The following is a 19,675-nucleotide window of genomic DNA, read 5'->3' as shown; positions in this document are numbered from 1 at the left end:
AGCCCCACGGCTTGAATAAACAGGACGTAGGCCGAAGGGATGGTCTGTGGTTCTTTCCCTGCCCCCCGCCCCGGATCCCAAAAATTAATCTTCTTGTCATTTCCAGGGACTATAAAATATGTGCTGTGGGCCTCAGGCCGGTTTCAGGCAGATCTGAGAGCTGACCGGGCTTCTCCCTCTTCCATGACCATCAGTGCCATAGGACACAGCAAGATTGTCTGGTTTTAACAGGCGGATGGTCTCAAGCCAGCGTTCAAAGTTCACCTTTATACCAAAGAGTCTCAATGCTCAAAGCGTAACGGTAGTCTGATAATAATCTTGGTTGTTAACAGTAGAGGTATTGTTTTGCAGAAAACTCTAACTTGTTTGGTGTTCTGTGGGGAAACATATCCGCTCCTTCCTAGTGATTTTGCTGTTAACATGAGAAACATGTTGCCTTTTTATCATATTTTCTTTTACAGAGGTTGAAACATTTCACTATATCTTTGAATTATTATTTTGAGTGGATCCATGGCTGTTTAAGATCTCAAAAATAATGAACTATCACAGAGAAGTTTTATAAAACTTAAAAGCATTATATTTCCAAACAGGCTTTTTGCAAAATTGGATTTAAACACTTTCTTGCATATCCTAGTGTGGGCCTGTCCTGGGCTGTGTTACGAAGAGTGTAGCCAGCAGCTTTCTCTCAGTCTCACACCTGTAAGACTGCGTTTGAGGTACTTGTGTCTGGTTTGGGGCTCACCAGCACACGGAAGGCATTGACTGGCGTGATTCCAGTGGAGGCCACCAGACTGTTGAAGGGACACATGACAGAGGAGGCTGGGCTGATGGATCAGGATCGGTTCATCCTCACGAAGAGAAGGCTGGGGGGACATATTATTGTAGTGTGTGGCTGTGTGGTTGGAGGACACAGAAGGTGAAGCCAGATTCTTCTTGGGAGGTAGGGCAAGAGGGAACAGGCACAAGTGGGTACGTGGGAGATTCCAGTTACTTTAGGAAAGAGGATTTTTACTGTGAGAGTGGTCACATTCTGGAAGAGGTTACCCAGAGAAGCTGTAATTTCTTTAGTCCTGGAAACATTCAGGAACTGACTGGACATACCACTAAGTAACCTGATCTGATGAGATCTGTGTTGAGCAGGGGAGTGGATTAGGTGACTTCTGGAGGTCACTTGCTCATTTGGTTTGAAAACAACAATTCCTATGTTTTGTCTTCAACCAGGAAGTAAGAGCCGATACCAGAAATCAATGTTGTGAGGATTCTAGTAGCATCATTGACAGACAGACTTGCATTCACATCTCTGATTTCCCATGTTGTTTAACGTGTTTATAAATCTGATCTAATGGCAGCATGGTAAAAAAAACCAAAGGTCATTGGGAAAGGTCTAGCAGGGCTCATTCAGGAGGGAGAAAGGAGGCATTTGTCTTTTAGTTTTGGGCGATTGTCAAGGTGTTGAGGCCATGTCACACTGTGCTCAGAAAAACCATTTTGTCTGTCAGAGCATACAGTACTGTACACCAGGTTTAAAGGAGAATGAATAGTAAATGTGGCACTGAACAGAATACAGAAATTCATGATTACAAGGATTAATCTTGTTTGAGACACGAAAACTGTTGACTGTGAAACTTGGAGATTAGTTTTCTGTAAAACTGCAATCTATCCTTATGTCTATATAAAGAATGAAAGCTGCTGCTATGTTGGCATCATAGAGTCAGACAAGAGCTGTGGAGTTCACCCCTTCCTCAGGTAAGGTCTGTATAGGCCAGATTGCTTAGTCTTGTCTGCTGGAGTTTTGAGTAGCTCTGAAGGTGCCTCTTTAGGCAACTTGTTCCAGTATTTGATCACTCTCATGAAGACAAAGTTCCAATTGTAATTCCCACTGTTCCAGCTTGTGTCTGTTACCTCTTGTCATCTCCCCATGCGTCATATTGCACGTCATCAGTAACCAACTTACTCATTTGCTGCTGCAGGAGGAGCAATAGCAGTTACCACTCTTAAGTTGTGTAAACATCTCTGTTCTAAATGAAGTCTGTCAAACAAAAATTTGCCTTTTTTATCTTTTTGACAGTGATATTTTCTGAATGTTTGGACAACCAGCTGTTTGGTTATTGGGTGGGAGAAATGTATTTGTTTGGTGTTTTTCCCACAAATCCATTCAGTAAGAATAGAAGAACACAGGAATTTTTGATGGAAATAACCTTTGAATGCTGTGGTAAAAACTGACTTTGGAATCAGTAAGACATGATCCGTTGAAAATACTCAGAAAACATTTTAAAGGGGAAGGTTGAATTTAAGAGTTGATATTTGGGGCTTGTCTAAACTCCTTATAGAAACGTGTTGTCAAATATCCCACATGTATCACTTGAAATGTGATGTAAAATTGCTGGAGTGCTAAAAAGAAGAGACAGATAACCACAAAGCTGCTGTTCACCAAAAATGAACAGCAGTGCATTTATTTAGCCTGTCAGACTAATGGGAACTTTCCTTTTGCAGACCTTAAAAGTTCTTTTTCGTCTTTGTGTTTCTTTTTTCTTTCTTTTTTCTTTCTTTCTTTTTTTGAAGTTCTGTAAGTCTAGACTTACAAAGGTGTAGACCCCAACTTTTGCATGCTTTTAAAAGGATACTTTTAAAATACGGCTGATCAGTTAGATTTCATGTTCATCTGCAGCTTGCTTTGTAGGCGGTGTACTTCTATGGAGGCTTTTACACAGCTGAACTTCATACTTCCTGAAATGTTTTTTTTCAGTCTGATTTCTTTCTTTCATAGTAAATGATGGATTGGAGCTGAGGCCAAAGTACAATGGGATTCTCCACTGCATGACCACTGTCTGGAAGCATGAAGGACTACGAGGCTTATATCAAGGGGTAACACCAAACATGCTGGGAGCAGGGGCTTCCTGGGGACTTTACTTTTTCTTGTAAGTAGAACTGTAAAACGTGTCATGTCCTGCGCAGCGTAATGTTAAGATATACACTGCATCTTCTTTGGGGGGTGTAAAAATGTGCTACATGGCTTACAAACTTGTGATTCTTTTAGTAAGTACAGGTCTGTTACACTTTATTATGGTTTGCTGGTTTAGAATTTAAGAAATTTGAGTCAGAGACCTGACTTTGCCTTACTTTGATGTACTTTGTCAAGTACAGTGCATTCCCTTGATGCTGTGAAAATACTAAGAAACTTTAGAGATGGTGACATCAGTCATGAAGAATCCTGTAAAAGTGCCAATACACTGCTTAAAACCTCACAAAAAATAAAAGCCTAACCTGACGTGTTAAGAATTAGAGAACAGGATCAAGCTAAATGTTTAAGTGATTTTTAATAATTTTAGTGATGGTTGGGTCTCTCATTGTTTCTGTGAGTTGTTCGGCTTTGCTTATAAACCCATTTTTTAATACTCAAGTTTTTGTACTTTATTAGCTGTGATGTGATTTATTGCTGACCCCTATTAATTGTAACACTTTAGGGAACAGTTAGTTGGTACACCTATAAAACCTCGCTTATCAGTAGTTACTGTTTATTTCAGTCATCAAGCTTTGCTATAGGTTCCTACTGATGGTTCAGCTCCTGTTAACAGTATCTCAATCCACAAAAAGTAGAAACTGGATGGAGAGAAGAAAGCTCGATGTGTTTTCAAGTTAGAAGATAGATACCTGTCACTGTTGCTTTCAATAAAAAGGAGGCTATCTATTTGGGTTTTTTTAGAAGTCTTGAGATCCTACAGCTGCTTCAAGATGTGCCCCACTGATACTGACAATAATAATACTTTACCAACTTAGATATGTATTACCATAGTTCACTTTAAAGAGGTGACTGCTCAGAGATAAATTAATCAACTAAACAAATATAGTTTACTTACGTATTTGTTTTCAAAGGCTGCGTACTATCTAATGTTTTCCATTAAGTGAGATGTGTTGTTGTTTGTGGGGTTTTTAAGTGATACAAATTTGTTTTCACCATTGCTAAAATATATTTTACATTTTCCAGTTACAGTGCCATCAAAGCTTACAGGAAGGAAGGGAAGCTGGAAAGTCTTAGTGCAACTGAACACCTAGTGTCAGCTGCAGAGGCTGGTGAGTTTAAATGCAGAGAGGATTAGTGTTTGCTTCTAGCGTTTCCATATGTTGCTCCCTGCCTTTGTGTGTCAGTGCTACTTTTTGTTACAGGTGGCAAATGTAAAGTGTTTGAGTCCAAATGCAGTCATTTATTGTCTGTAAATAAATTAATGATGTCTAAGATGAATAGATGAATCACTGTGGTCTCTTCAGTTTTGCTTAGAAACAGCAGTTGTCAAAAATCCATTTTGACCTTGTTTTCATTGTGTATAAGTGTTTTCCGTATTTAGTAATATGTTGAGTCCCAAAATATAACTGTGGCTGCTATTGGCTTGATAACTCATTAAATGTTTAACACTTAGACCTGGAAAAGAGAAGGCCTATTGAAGTTAATAAATGAATTGGTCTTTATCTATGGTCCAAGTTTTCTTAGAAACTAAACATCTGAAATAAAAATACAACTTCTATCTGCAAGACTTGTAATATGTTGTTACTAACATATGTTCCTGTCCATGCTTCTGTGTTGTATTTAATCTAGGCAGTTAGGAAGACTTTATTAGGGTGTTGGAGCATTTGTTTAATGTTGAAATATAAGGTATATTGTTTCATGTGGAAAACAGTGATTTACAGCTGTATTTTCAGTAACCTATAAAGCTGTAGCAGGTTGCTTCTATTGACTTGCCAATGTGATTAAGCATATTTCTCACGACTGAGGTGTCCATTAAATTTTGAACCATTGTATACCCAAAGAATAACTTAGATTTATGTTAAGAAGTTACTTAGTTTCCTATCTACTACAGATTACACTACATACTGTGGAAAGGTGAGGCAAAAGAAGGAATGTACTAGGAATATGCAGAAAGCCGTATGCTTTACAGAAGGAGTAGATTGGGCTTGATTGTGAGCTCTGAAGGCTGAGAGAGTGAACAATGGTGGGCATAAACTTCACTTGTTTTAAGTAATACTAGTACTCTTATAGGATAAGTAGTTTTAGCATTGTAGAAGCGTGTTACATTGGACTGAACAAACTAGGACAAGCTTTGGAGTTAGCATACCAACCACTCTTAACTTCTGCCCTCAGGAGCCATGACTCTCTGCATTACCAACCCAATATGGGTAACAAAGACACGACTCGTGCTGCAATATAACGCTGGTGTGGACCCATCAAAGCGGCAATACAGAGGAATGTGTGATGCTCTTGTAAAGATATACAAGATGGAGGGCATACGTGGCTTATATAAGGTAATGAAGTTTAAGAAAAATTCCAGGATTGGCTGGCACAAGTCAGTAGCATGGTGAGACTTGTAAATACTCATCTACCAAAAAAATGCAAGTAATTTTTTCCATTAGCTCACTTTTATTTTGTGAGTCTTCTTTCCCACTGAAGAACTGCAGCCAAAAAGGCTTAATCAGAAGAAAAGCTATTATACTGTTGAAATGTAGGAAATCACTGAAGAATAGAGTATAGGCTTTATGACTAAGCCATCTTCTATTGGATGATAATGCTAAAATGAGAGTAAACCACAAGCTGCTTTTTAGGTTTTTTTGAGCTTTCCTATAATTAGAATTGGGATAAGGAGGGCAGCAGTAGTGTAATCTATCTTACTGCTGGTGCTTTTTTCCATTTCATCCCTTATCTCTGTCTTTGTGACATCTTATGGAAGATAACATATGACTAAAACAGTTGCTAATTTTTTCTTCCACAAGGGACGGTTTCACAACTGCTCATTTGCCCTCTAGTTATTGAGGTCTGTAATCTGTCATCTCTAGATCCATAAAATTTGCAGACTTCTAAGTATGGTCTGCATATGTGTGGGGTTTTTATTCCCCTTAATTTAGGGAAACAGATGGCAACTGGATTTGGACTTTTTGCCTTCTCCTTCCTTCAGGCCATGACATCAAGATGCATTCATCAGTGCCTGGAAGGTGTGAAGAAACCTATTTTAGTTCGGTCTGGCTCTCCTGCCAGTAATGCTATAGAACAAGAGCACTATCTCTTAGGAATTGTCCTGATTACTGAATATTATTTTATTTGCAGTGAAAAGTAAAATCATTCCTATGCTGAAAGACTAGTATGCCACATACTAATAAATGCCAAATTCTGACACCAGGAACAAGGCACCTAGCTTATTCCTAAACTGAAGTTGTCAGGATTTCTGATTTGCCTGCCTGGGTGTCCGCTCTGTTTCACGTAGATAAGTTTGAATTTCTTGCATCTGCTAGGCTTTAAGATGTCCTTTCATTGAGTTACTTTTCAGATTTTTTGTGCATGTAGTATGTGTTGCCTTTGGCACTAGACGCTTCTTTGTAGTGTAAATCTGCAAGTGAGAAGTTAAAGCAAGTACTTCCTTTGAAAGAGCAAATTACTTGCTTAAATCTGCAAAGCAGGTGACCTACATAGGTCCCAAGTGACCTACATATCTGTGCACACTGAGCAACTTTGACTTGACGTCAGGATTCTCTCAACCTTGTCTATCCTAGGGAAAAAGGTACCTCTTCAGGGGGCTCTTTGACTTGCACATACCTTAGCCTTCCTCCGTTTTCTAGTTTTGGGGGAGTCTTTATTTTTTCTCTTTCTTGCTTTATTTGAAATGTGGCAGCTGAAGTTTTGTTAATTTCTGTAAGTTGCAGGAGCTGTAGTGCATGTGAATGTCTTCTTTTTCCTCATAATCTTAATTTCAGATAGAGTTCTGTACAGCAAATAAGGGAATCTCAGAGAATACCACCACAAGTTGGAAATAAAATCTGAAAGTAATTTATTTCTGCTGAATTTGAAATTACTCTTATAAAGAATGGTATTTCTGTCCAAGCAATTCCATATCTTGCTCTCTATTGCACAAGATGCTGTTACCACTCTGAGCAATTCCTTTCAGTCCTTTGGGGCACAAGACTTTTAATGTCAGGATGCACTGATTTTTCTAGCAGGGATCAAAGCTGTCTTTATTAGCTCTGTGGGTATTGTTCATTCGTTAAACTATAGTTCATCTGAAGCTATGTTCCTCAATAACTTGTTCTTCTTGAACTTGGCCTGGTTTTGAAAAGGCAGGAGCCTTTCCTTCACCAATTATGCCAGTAATCATCTAGTCAGTGATCTTACCCACCTTCCATCATTAGGGTTTGTCCTTTGGCCTTCATCCCCCGGATGACTGGGGACAGAGCTGCTCTGCTGCACACCAGGCTAAGAAAAAAACAGCTTGCGTTATGAAATTTGAACACACCTGTGGATCTCTTGGAGGTCTGAGCTCTAAAAATTGCTTTGCCATGAAGTTAAATGTCACCCTGTATGGTTCTTTTCAAGTGTAAGGCAGGAGAGACCTAACATTGTAGAATACTCGTAAGATTGTAGGCATGGGCACTTTAAGAGAAACATAAATATTACTGAACTGTTGGAAAACTGTTAGGTGCCTAGTCTGGAGTGACTGACTACTAAAACATCGATCAAGAATGCAGCTAGCGTTCTTCCTGGCCTCCATGTTTCTGTATTTGTATTTTAAGTTTCAGCGAAGATGTAGAAGCAGCAACAAGAAATACAGCTACAGTAAAATAAACAGGAAATGCAGAAAAAACACGGAGATTAAAGGAAAATCTAGTCATCAAGACTGCAAGTAACAATACAGTATGCTAACAACAACAACAGAATTCTAGCAGTAATGTGTGCTTGTTACCAAGTGAAACAGATATACTGGGTGCTTTTGTATTGTCATTTCGCCTTTGGTAGGCAAGATCCAATACTCTGAGGATAAAGTATTTTTTCCTGTCCATTATTACCTAAGGCATTTAGCTCTCTTTCTTTATTTTGCTTATGCTATTTTTCTTCTTCTTGCAAATGTATAGCTTGTCAGCTAAGTGACTTTCTATGTCTTTGTACTTTTATATGGCAAAATCCACTGAGATTTGGCCATTTTGATTTTAACTTTACTCCCAGATTCTACAGATAGATTAGAAGCACAAGTAACTTTCACATAAAAGATGGTATAATTTTTCACCATGAAGGAATCAAGATGCATAGGGAGATAATGACATACTTTCAGAGACTTTCTGCACAAGTTGTCAGAGCAGAGCACTCTGATACCACTGGTCTTTGGCATGCTGAGAACCCAAATGACGACAACGCTAAACAGATTACAAGGACAATCTGCTGCATTCTGTCAAAGCATACAGCAGAGGCTGCCCTGGTGTGAGCGCTCTCCAAGTCAGGCAGCGATGTGGCTACCACATGACCAAATGAAGCTTGTTCTTTACCAAGAAACAGGCTTTCCAGTGTGTACCTTTGCCTGTGTTCCTTTTTATTGTGATTGGCAACCTTAGAAATGCTAACCATAGGACATTTCTCTCTTGTCCTGGATCTTCGACACTTAGAGCTGTTTAAGCCAACTTTAAAACTGTTTTTTCCCCACTGTCTGCTGTTCAGAATTATATGCTTTACCATCTGAATTGCTAATTATATAGTTAATTCTGTCTATTGTTCTAATCCTCCAAAAGAGAATTCAAATAGAACTTCTTTGAGCAACCACTGATCTTGTCCAGCCCTCATGGCAAAAATCTTCTGAAGATATGTTTTGAATATTAAAGTAAAAAATAAGAAGTACATAAAACTAAAATATTTTAAAATTGATCTTAAAAGTCATATTTTAGATGAAAAATAAATATCAAATTCTATCAAATTTTGTGGCAAAGAAGATTTTTGTGTAAAATTGTAAGAATGAGAAAGCAGAGTAGGAATATCTTTCCAATACTTCCTGAGCCAACATATTTCATTTACTGTGAAAAAATCAGGTTTACTTCCAAACATTTTTCCATAAGAGCATGTCGGTTTTTACATGCATTTTTTAATATTGGCCCAACATTAAAAGTCCTTCAGTCTTTGGAAGCTTTCCCCATCAGCACAAGACTTAGAGCGTGCTGGCACTCATTTGACAAGTATCATCAGTAGATGCCTTAGGACTCTTGAATGCAAGTTATCCAAATCTACTGGCTTAAATTTAAAGAGTTTAGCACTTTTAAGTGTTGTTTAAGATTCTTCTTTTGTTGTTGGGGAGAATATTACCTCATTCTCCTGTGATAAAAATACATCATTCTAATTCTTTCCGAGTAAAAAGCAATTACTTTCTCCATCTTTTAACAGTTTTGTTGTCTATTTGTGGGCAAATGTTTGTGAAGTTTTTCCCTGATATGACATAAATTTCATACTGGTCCTTGTTCTGCTGACCTAGATAATTTTTTCTTAGAAATTTTTGATAATTTTGGAGTGGGTTTTTTGTTCCTTCTGTTCTGTTTTTATTTTATTTTATATTTTATATTATTTTATTACTGGTTAATTTTCTTTTCTAATCCAGGATTTCTGAAAAACAAACTTGTCCTTTTCCCTCTGTTGTGGTACTTTGTCTTCAGACTTCACAGAAATTCTATGACTATGCTCACAGTTGACAAAACGTAGCTGTTTGGTTTAATTCCACTTGTTCTCATTTGGGGAAGTGGGGTTTTATTTTTTCAAAGGCTTTAGCTAGCCCTTAATGCATTACGTCCTTTCATGGTCAGTGATTATTAATTCATTACCATTTTTTTCTACTATGAGAAGAAAATCTCTTCCTGAATGGATATAATATTGGAAACTTAAGGAGAGCTAATTTCTGAAATAATAGAAGATCAGTGCAATTTTTATGCCTGCTGTTGTTTTAGGTTTTGTTTGGTTTTTTCCCTGTAAGTTAGGAGTTCATGGAATAATTGATCATTTTGTCCTGTGACACTGTTCCAGTGGTCTTCTACCAAGATCCCTTTTCTTTTTCTTCTCCTTTTCCAGGCTTTTAGTAGTGTATTGATAAATCTTTATTCAACATGCTGGGCTTCCAATTTAGTCTAATATAGAGTTTTGTTTCTGAAAACATCTTTTAATTCCTCTGTCTTACCTGAATGGAAATAAGATAAAACTACTAAATATCAGTATTTTGGGGAAAATTCTGTTTCTTTGAGTCCTTTTATCCACATTTTGATCACTTACTCCATTGTAATCATCCCTTTGCAACAGTTTTCAGGACGCTTTTGGCTCCCTTAAGTCATTTCTAGCCAATATGATTAATTCCCCATTTATTTGTATTTTTCCAGTGTAAGCGACCAACTCTTCAAAAGAAGAATTAGTGCTTGTCAGAACTCATGCAGCTGTCTTACTCATTTTCAACTGAGCTAGTCCTTCTCCAAAAGGAACCTTCTGTTTCTTATAGACACTTCAGAAAATACCTACCTTTCCCCTTAATTTTAACTTTTGTGAAAGAGAAGGTTTCTGAATACTTTCATATTATACTCTTACTGTCCCTTACTGCCTCTTACAAATGGGGAACATTTCACGGACTGCTTTGCAAACCCTGCTGGGCTGTTTTGGGATGTGCTCTGAGCAGGGTGAGGAATGCACTCAAACTGATCTGAAGCTTAGATTTATTTCTTTAACATGAGTTATCCGTAAGTCCTTGTGTGCTCTTCAACTTCCCACTCTGTCTGTGTGTGGAAGACACTGAGGTGCTGGAGCAGCTGGGGGAACTGGGGTCATTTAGCATGGAGAAAAGGAGGCTCGGGGTGGGGGGCGGATCTTATCACTTTCTGCAGCTACCTGGAAGGAGATTGTAGTGAGGTGGGGGTCAGTCTCTTCTCCCACATAACAAGTGATAGGACAAGAGGAAGTGGCCTCAAGTTGCAGCAGGGGAGGTTTAGATTTGGTATTAGGACCAAAAAGGTTGTCAAGCATTGGAACTGGCTGCACAAGGGAGTGGTAGAGTCACCATCCCTCAAGGTATTTAAAAGATGGGTAGATGAGGTACTTAGAGATATGGTTTGGTGGTGGACTTGGCAGCGTTACGTTTACAGTTGGACTCAACAATATTGAAGGTCTTTTCCAACCTAAATGATTCTATGATTCTATACATACACACATTTTTAATACAGAAATGTTTATGTCTCATACACATTTGTATATACACACACACACACGTACATATCTATCTCCAGGACTTGATTGCAAGAATTGTTTTGTACCTCCACTCCTGATGGCCCTCCTAACTGAGACACCAGCTTCTGTCATCACCTTAACAGTCTTAGATGGGAACTGAACAGTTCAGTGTCCGTCCTGGAAAGGGACAGGCACTGAGCAACACATTTGCAAGACTGCAGCTTGATTTGTAATCTTAGAATCCTGATCCATGTTGCCAGCTTTTTAAAACCTGTGCTTGTGTTCTATGAAGAGGAGTCCCTAATCCACTTGTTTTAGCTTGCTCACTCATTAGGTGTTTTTAGGTTTTGTGACTTTTGGAGAAAAGTACGTTTATTATACTTTTGTGTGATGTCTGACATTAAGAGCATCAGCACAGAATCAGCTTTGAGTCATACTGCACGGTGATGAGTAATGCAGTCACAATTTTAAAGTAGTGGAGGACATACATATGTTTATAAGCTGAGCTCTGTCAAGTTGTATAGTGTTTGTGCATTGCTGTTTAACCTTGGTTTATTCCTTTTTTCAGGGATTTGTGCCTGGTTTGTTCGGAACTTCACATGGAGCACTTCAGTTCATGGCATATGAGGATTTGAAACTGAGATACAACAAGTATAGAAACAGAGTATCAGACACAAAATTGGTACAATTCTTAAGATTAAGAATGTGTTGTGGCATGTGAATCAGCAGAAATTTATTCCATTTGTCTAGGTTGTAGTACAGCCAAGTATACAAAGTATTGATAAGTTAATTGGAATGTAGAACATATAGAAAGAAGTAATACTTTTGAACTTTTTAGAAACAAGCTACTGGGTAGTGCTCTTTTCCTGTTTTTTAGGGAAAAGTGTTTTGAGAATTGTAGAGGGAGGAATGGGTTTTTTTGTGTTACTTTGTGGAACCATAGGTGGTGGTCTTAAAGACTTACATGAAAAACTGGTTAGGTTCAAGTTGGGCAAAGGTAGTTGGGGGGGAAAATGTAGACTACTGTTTAGTTCAACACTTAAAAATCAAATAAGATTTTTGGAAATGGGGTAATTTAAACCATATTTAGGGGAAGCCTGGTATTTTTGTTGCTTTTAGAACACTGTGGAGTACATAATGATGGCAGCTGTATCCAAAATATTTGCTGTGTCAGCAACGTATCCCTATCAAGTTGTGCGAGCTCGTCTTCAAGATCAACATAATACATATTCTGGTGTGTTTGATGTGATCCGCAGGACGTGGAGGTAGGCATGCAGAATTTAAAGCTTATGTCTTAGAAAGTAAGTCTTAAAGAATCAGAGCTATGTTTACTGGCTTCCATGCCAACTTGCAGAACCAGTGCAGCTCAGAGCAAACAAAATATTAGCTGTACAAAGCCTTTTTTGCAAGTTGCCGCTAACAGCAATAATCTAAGGACAAAGGACGAGATAGGAGAGGGTCAATGGTAGCCTGCAGGCTTCTGTTATTCACTCTGTCTCCCTTCTCTCTTCTCAGCAAATTTCACTTACAGGTTAAAAAATAACATTGAGTTGGCTGTGTTTGGGATCTTAAACAGTCCGACAGCGGTGTTGTGCTGCTGGGAGTTGTGGCTAATCCAAATTCCTGGCAGGAGGAAATGAGCTAGCTAGAGCTGTTTTACACTGATGTCCCTGGGTTACCATGGGGCCTCACTGCATTTGTAGTCTAGTCCCGGCTTCTCACAGGACCTTTAGAGAACTGTTACCTCACACCTATGTATATCTTCTCATAAAGCTTCTTCCCTCAGCTCCACAGGGCATGTGAGAGTTTTCACACAGAAATCTGTAGTTACTAAGGTTGGCCACTTGTGCAGTATGCAACCAATGATGGGTTAAGGTTTTATGTATTACGGCTCTGAAACACTATAGGAAGAAATTACTCTGAAATTACTACTCTTAACCTGAAGTAGCTCTCAGAGCACAAGAACAAAAATTCTAGGCTTTGTTTTACATCTGATTTCTATTAAATACATCAATTAAAGCTAAATATTTTTCTATGTCTTTAAAGGAAAGAAGGAATTCATGGATTTTACAAAGGAATTATCCCCAATGTAATCAGAGTGACTCCTGCCTGCTGTATTACCTTTGTTGTTTATGAAAATGTGTCTGGTTTTTTACTTGGTTTTAGGAAAGAAAATAATTAAAGGTAGGAGCTTGTGTTCATAAGGAATCTATCCTGTATTTTTTGTATTTATGGTCTGGGAGAAATTTAATTCAGCAGTTGTCTTTGATACTGTGAGTTGATCTAGTATTTTGAGGAAAGAACTTGAAGATAGTAAAACCCTGCCAACATCTCTTCCGCTGAATGTTCTTGCATTGCTGCCTTCTCTGAATCGGCTGTGCCTGCTTGAAACAGATGTCTCTGCAACTGTGAAATAATAGCACTGTGACTGGGTAAAGGCAACTGTGCAGTAATTCAGTTCATCCTCGCCTGCCTGGAATAACAGACAGATGTGTTTTGACAGGTCTTAAGATAACTGTTGGTCAGATTCCACTCCTAGAGAAGTGGAAAACTTCATATAAAAACAACCCTGGGGTCTGGCAGAACTTTCTTAAATCTTTATCTGAGTTTCATGAAGAAACAAGCAAGATCTTCTGAACCCACCTATGTGTTATTTGTCAGATTTTAGGATATAGAATGCTCCAAATTCCGTTGCTCATCCAACACAAAAATGCTGCCTCGGTGGGGTGCAGTTTGGAAACTCGTAATTGTTTTGTAAAACAGCTGTCCATTCTTGGGTTTGAATGATTGCCAATCTGATGAAACACAGTTCTTGTCTCATACCAGACAGACTTACATTGTGGTTTTTGGCTTGCTTAACACCAGACCAAAGTATATTTTGTGTGCATCGCTGGCCACTTACTGAATTCATTTTCTCTCTTGTCCCTGCCTGCCCTCTCTCTCTCAATCCCTCCCTCCGCCCCCCCCATGAGATTCTGTCTGTTGCTGATACATCTGACCAAATACTAGTAAGTAAATGTGTATTTGAATGTAGGCTAACATTTTAAATTTTTTTTTTTCCTAGTAATCCCATAGTGATGCAGTTTTCAAACCAGTGTTAGTACAGCTATGAACATCCTTATTTTCAATAATGTTCTCTGGAAAAAAGTACTCTTAACGAGTAAAAAAAAATACTGTGCACAGGACTTAAAAATGATTCATTAATGTCTTCTAATTTAGTCTAAGGAGAGGACTGTAAGAATATGTTGATTGCTAACTTAGTGATAAACTAAATTACAGTACATCTCAGTAAATTTGTATAATAATGATGTTTATTGGTATGCTAATAATTGCTGTCAAGGATATGTACTTTTTGGATATTTGGGTTTGTTTTATTTTTTTAGTTCTTCTTTAAGAAAATGCATTACTGGCCATAACAACAGCCTCTGCTGTTAGTATGAAGGTATTAAGAAGTATGTAGAAACATCTCTTACTTACTTAACTAAGGAGGAAGTAAGTTAGCAAAGATTATTCCACAGGTAGGGGGAAATAATCAGTTTTGTAAGGAGTGGAGGATACTATCCAGCAAAACATCATGCAGAGAAGTTTCCTGTTTAACGGAAAACTGACCTAAAGTAGAAACAAGCATTTTCATAAAAAAACCAAAAAAAAAGTAACAGATTAGGGAATTGGTTTCAATTTTAAGTTAAAATCTTACAGAACTGCTCAATATTTTTAATCTTAATTCAGCAATCCACTTGCTTGTTCCTGTTGATCCTATTGCCACATACCATATTTTGTGTATACTTAACTTATTAATAATTTACACTTTCTTCTCCACGATCCCATCCCTTCTACTGATACAGTTGCTAATCTCATCTGGAAAGAGCACGTAGCTGTTAAGGCTGGCTTTGGTTTTTTATTATGAAAGTTTCTATGTGCATTTAGCTGAGGATCAAATTTACTGGAAGTTTAGCGTGAAAATTACCGTGTAGATCCCTAACAGCTACTAACTTCTGCCTTTGGAGGGTTTTTACTTGGTTTTGTGTATTTTCTACTACACAGAATGAATAACCAAGTTAACTCTGCCACCGAGGATCCAAAAAATGTTGTGAAGACGTATGAATATAAGTTGTGCACTTCTTACCCTGGGTTAGTGTACTCCTCATGCTCCAGGATAAATGCAAAGACAGGCTACAAGCATGTACACAATCAGTTACTGTATGTTAACTGACATTCTGTAAATTCACACCACGGCTTAGCTCATAGTAACTTGTTTGTGTCCAGATACGTTAAAACCCATCTTCCGAGCCAATGAAAACAGTACAGTTCTGCAGAGACAAAATGCCAGCTGTATAATTTGCTGGTTTACAGCAGTACCGCACATAAGCTTGCAGTTGGGAAAGCCCGAATGCTCTCCTAGCCGCAGGTGTGTTCCTCTAGCATTCTTCACAAAAGCTGCAGACAACAGCTACCAATTTGAGATGTATGGGGAAAATCTTATAACCAGATCAGAAAAAAACCTGAGACTTAATGTTAGCTGAAATAAATTCATTATCTCAGATTTAATGTTTCTTCCTTTTAATTTCTGGGAAGACTGTAGATTTCTGCATGTTATACATGCTGTATCTTGTTGGGGGTTTTTTATTTCATTACTGTAAAATTGATTCTGTAATGTAAACATGGCTGTTGTTTCCCTTGAGAAGCTTTAAAATTAAAAAAAAAATAAAATAGTATATCACCTGTTGCATTTGGAAAAAAACACTTAAAGCACTGAGGCTAATGGTGTGCTGCCATGATCAGCATTGTCACTTGTCCAGTCTGGAGGTTGCAGTCAAATAGCTGTGACATCATTCTTTCACTTTACCAATACACTTTTTGAAAGGCATTTCAACCTGCCTTATTTCAATATCCTCCAAATTGTTTAATAGGTCTAGCTTTTATTTAACACCAAAGTGATTGTACATATGTGAAAGGCTGAATATAGGAGAATTATTTTATTGGAGCAATTAAATTAAGTTTCGTAATGGTAAAGTTTTTTAGCATCTGCATGCTTATACCGAAATCCAGTCTATTGACAAGCAAAAGAGGGAAGGAGAGCTTACATAGTCTATTTTTACTTAAGTCATTCAGAACAAGGTATTTAACACTTACCACATCATCTAGGTCACAGTTAAGTCACTGGGAGTTAGCTGAGAGATTTAGAAGTGTAACAGCAGAGCATCCTATTCTGTAGTCAGGTTTACCAGGTGTAGATGTTACATATGTTTTCTGACGGTTAAAGCCAAGATCTGAGTTTACTTTCTTAGAACTTTCTATGAAGTCTTCTAAGAAAATTGTGTTTCCCAAGACCATGTAAACACTTTAAACACTTCGATGGTCAATAAAATAGCTTGGATCTTTTATTTGTAAAAGGTCTTATTTATTTGATACAAAAAGTTACAGTTAACTCTTAAAATGGTGGTGGTATATTTTCATACATCAAACAAAGAATTAAAAGATGTAATGAACTTGATGTTTATATTCTAAAATGACTATTGTAAAAAGCCTCTGCAATGTGCAAAAAAAAGGCTAGACAAAGACTACAGATGCAAGAGTTTGGTGCCTTCCACTCAAATATTGCATCCAACTCCATAGAAATAAATTCTGAAGAAAATGATACAAAATAAAAAAAAAGGGGGGGGGAGAGATAGAAAAAGGAGGGAAAGTTATTTTGGCAGTTCTTCAATGATAATGCGGGAGACTGAGTTCCATCCAGTAGAAGCATCTCCCCGTGGATAATCTGAGCAAGTCCCGACCCAGATGGCAATGTCCACCAAACCAGCATTGATCCCTTCACAAAGACCTTCCACTGGTTAAAGACAAAAATCAGGTTACCGCAGCAGACACAACCACTTTGTATTTTATCACTGAAGATGGACACCGGTACTTGAGAACAGCAATTCATTGCAAGCTCATGCTGTTTAGATAAACCTGAATAGCACTTTTAGAAATAAAAACTATTGCTTAGGGATGTGGCAGCGTAGGTAAGAGTCACGCACTACCTTTATCCATGCTGCTTCTTGATGTCTGTTGCAATACCTGCAGCAGGTCACAACCCACAGAATGGCTACATGGGAGGTACACCTGCATCTATAAACATCCAAATTCACTAACTGATAGCTGGGATATGGCTTCAATCCCATCTAGCCATCTTTCTAGCAGTGATGGGGAGGGGAAATAGGGACACAGCCATAACTGGCTTCCACAGCTAAGCCCCACAAAGGTGATTGCCACCCTGTAATCTTTTCCACTCTTAATTTATTGCTTCTGTGTAAAGTTCCACTTCTGTTGTCCCCTCTTTCCCCCCACTAGCACCACTAGTTGGAGGTGGGTTAATGAGGACATGTGGGTCCTACCCCTTAATGAAAAAACCCTATCATAACTCTGGATGTTAGATTCATATGCTATATGAAATAGTATAGGGAGAATAATGGAGAAAGTACAGACTTGATGTTAGTCCCCTGTTCCTAATATCACCTCCTTTTATGTTAAGTGACTTCACTAATTTGCCTTTTGCTTAGCAACCGAGTACTGTTTCCTAGCTATTTCACTTTGGAGGTACTTTTGTGCCCCACCTGAAATTACAGTAGAAATTCCAGGAGGCATAAGCCTAATTTTATGCACAGAGAATGTGCAAATATCAGTATGACATGACACTCTTCTTGGCAGAAAGGCAGTTTCTCCACACGCTAATACAGCACAGAATATCTGTATTCATGTAGCAGAGATCAGTAGAACTGTCTGGATAGAAATCTCTTCCATTTCTAAATTGCAGAATGTAAGTGCCATCAAAAATAGCTGGCCACTCTTCCTCCTCCTTTCAGTCTTTTGAGTTTATAAGGCAGGCTGTACCCTCTGCACTTGGTAACTAGACTTGCTACTGGCTTCTCCATCTCTGTTCATGCAGTCTCAGCATACATACCTGAAGAAGTTCGGTGTATATTAATAGTAGAATTCAGCTCCGGGCTTCCTTGATCTAAATAGATTATGGCTTCAATAGGAAGTGGCCCAGCACATTCTGCTCCATTAAAAGTGAAGTACCAGCGCTGACAACAGGCACTTTTGCATTTCAGCCGAAGCGATCCACTGAAGAGAACACGGAGAGCACTGTTGGAGCGCATCTTTGTAAATGTGCATTCCTGAGAGGAGAAAAAAATGCTTTGGTAGCAACCTCTGGGTTTTAACCTACTTATTTTCTATATATTTATATTAAGGAAATAGATTTAGGAATACGTTAGGAATATATTTATATTTATTTCAGAATGGTTTCACTATTCTCTTTAGTCCCTTCCCTCTGGAAAAAATAAAAGAAGAAAAAGGTAGAGCCTGGCAAATACTGTATGGTGCAAAGATGCAAATCAGAAGCAGCACCTCACAGACAGTAATGGAGAAGGGGGATTGTGGAAATTCTTGACATAATTTAGATAATACCTGCTGCTAAGTTGATAACCTTGTTATATTCTGGGGTTTATGTAAAGGCATATGAGCTTTCTGAAGGCTGTACTCACATCCTTGCATGATTTCTATGTCTATTAGTACAATTTCTATGTCTATTACCAGAAATCCTGAATTCACCAATTACAAGATTTGTGAGAGGCTTAATCCCTGCTAAAAGCCCCACAACTGAAAAAGAAACATTTTCAGGTTTTTAAGAGGTTGTTACTTGTCTTCAAAATGCTGGATATCAGGGAATGGGGGAAGCTAGGGACAGTTCTACAAATACAAGGCAATGAGAAATATGAGCTCAGAAAGGTTGATTCTCACTCTAAGCACAGCAATAGCAGTTAAATTTCTCCAACCAATCTGGGCATTGCTTCATAGCTGTGATTGAGCTGGGGTTTCTTGCTCTTTTCCAGGCTTGCACCATTGTGTTTAAAAGTTTTATACCCAAGACTGCAGCGAAGGGCAGGCTGCTTGGGTTAGTCTGGCCCATCCTCAGTAGTTCTGCTCCTTTTTGCAGGTTGCCCAGAGAAGCTGTGGCTGCCCCATCCCTGGCACTGTTCAAGGCCAGGTTGGACACAGGGACTTGGGGCAACCTGGTCTAGTGTCTGGTGTCCCTGCCCATGGCAGAGGGTTGGAACTAGATGATCGCTAAGGTCCCTTCCAACCCAAACCGTTCTATAGCTCTATGAAAAAAGGTCCAAGGGGACACCTGTACAATTGGTGTTACCCAGCTCACAGAGGGGATTGAGACTCTGCTGTGGTTGGTGCAGTGCAGCATCCGCAGCAAAGCTAACTTACTGCTATCTTCCCAAGATCGATGCCATAGTTAAGTGCACTCCATGAACACTGCTTGAAGTTGGGCGTCCAGGACTCCTCAATGCTCTCGCGCATGCATTCGCCCTTCTCCCCCTTCAGCCCATCCCGTCCTGGGATCCCAGGTGTCCCAGGGATCCCGTTGGCTCCCGGGTTTCCATCCCGTCCAGGAACGCCGCTGGGGCCTTGCAGGCACACACCATTGTACTGAAACACAGAACAGATCTTGCTGCTTCCATCCCTCACTCAGAGGCTAACCAAGTCAAACGCGAAGAAAGAACAACAAACAAAGCCCCTGCTGTGACAGGCGATTTCTGGATCACCAAGAAGATGGTTCCACAGAGCAGAATTTGCTATAAATTAAGACGCCAATTATTTTATGAAAAGAGGCATAAATCCTAGAATTAA

The 19,675-nt window shown here is 38.8% G+C and overlaps 2 protein-coding genes across 2 annotated transcripts in view; one reads left to right on the top strand and one right to left on the bottom strand.

Moving 5' to 3' along the window:
* Window positions 1-2,763: 2,763 nt before the first annotated feature.
* SLC25A32 (solute carrier family 25 (mitochondrial folate carrier), member 32) lies at window positions 2,764-13,172 on the top strand (the record flags this gene model as incomplete). The annotated part of the gene is made up of 6 exons (XM_010011863.1): window positions 2,764-2,918; window positions 3,986-4,071; window positions 5,135-5,295; window positions 11,559-11,672; window positions 12,110-12,255; window positions 13,037-13,172. Coding segments are annotated over 6 exons (798 nt in total), but the record flags the coding sequence as incomplete, so codon positions are not given.
* Window positions 13,173-16,677: 3,505 nt separating this feature from the next.
* The window catches only part of CTHRC1 (collagen triple helix repeat containing 1), a 3,866-nt gene continuing 868 nt past the window's right edge, over window positions 16,678-19,675 (bottom strand). Inside the window, exons 2-4 of the mRNA XM_010011862.1 lie at window positions 19,253-19,512; window positions 17,934-18,150; window positions 16,678-16,820 (exon numbers count right to left, since the gene is read on the bottom strand). Of these exons, the coding sequence (XP_010010164.1) occupies window positions 16,678-16,820; window positions 17,934-18,150; window positions 19,253-19,512 (620 nt within the window). The remainder of the gene's footprint in view (window positions 16,821-17,933; window positions 18,151-19,252; window positions 19,513-19,675) is intronic.

Source organism: Nestor notabilis, unplaced genomic scaffold, assembly GCF_000696875.1.
Source record: "Nestor notabilis isolate BGI_N333 unplaced genomic scaffold, ASM69687v1 scaffold30163, whole genome shotgun sequence".
In the NCBI taxonomy this organism is placed as follows: Eukaryota; Metazoa; Chordata; class Aves; order Psittaciformes; family Psittacidae; genus Nestor; species Nestor notabilis.
The sequence above is the reverse complement of the archived record's forward strand: the minus strand, read 5'-3'. Positions and strand labels throughout refer to the sequence as shown.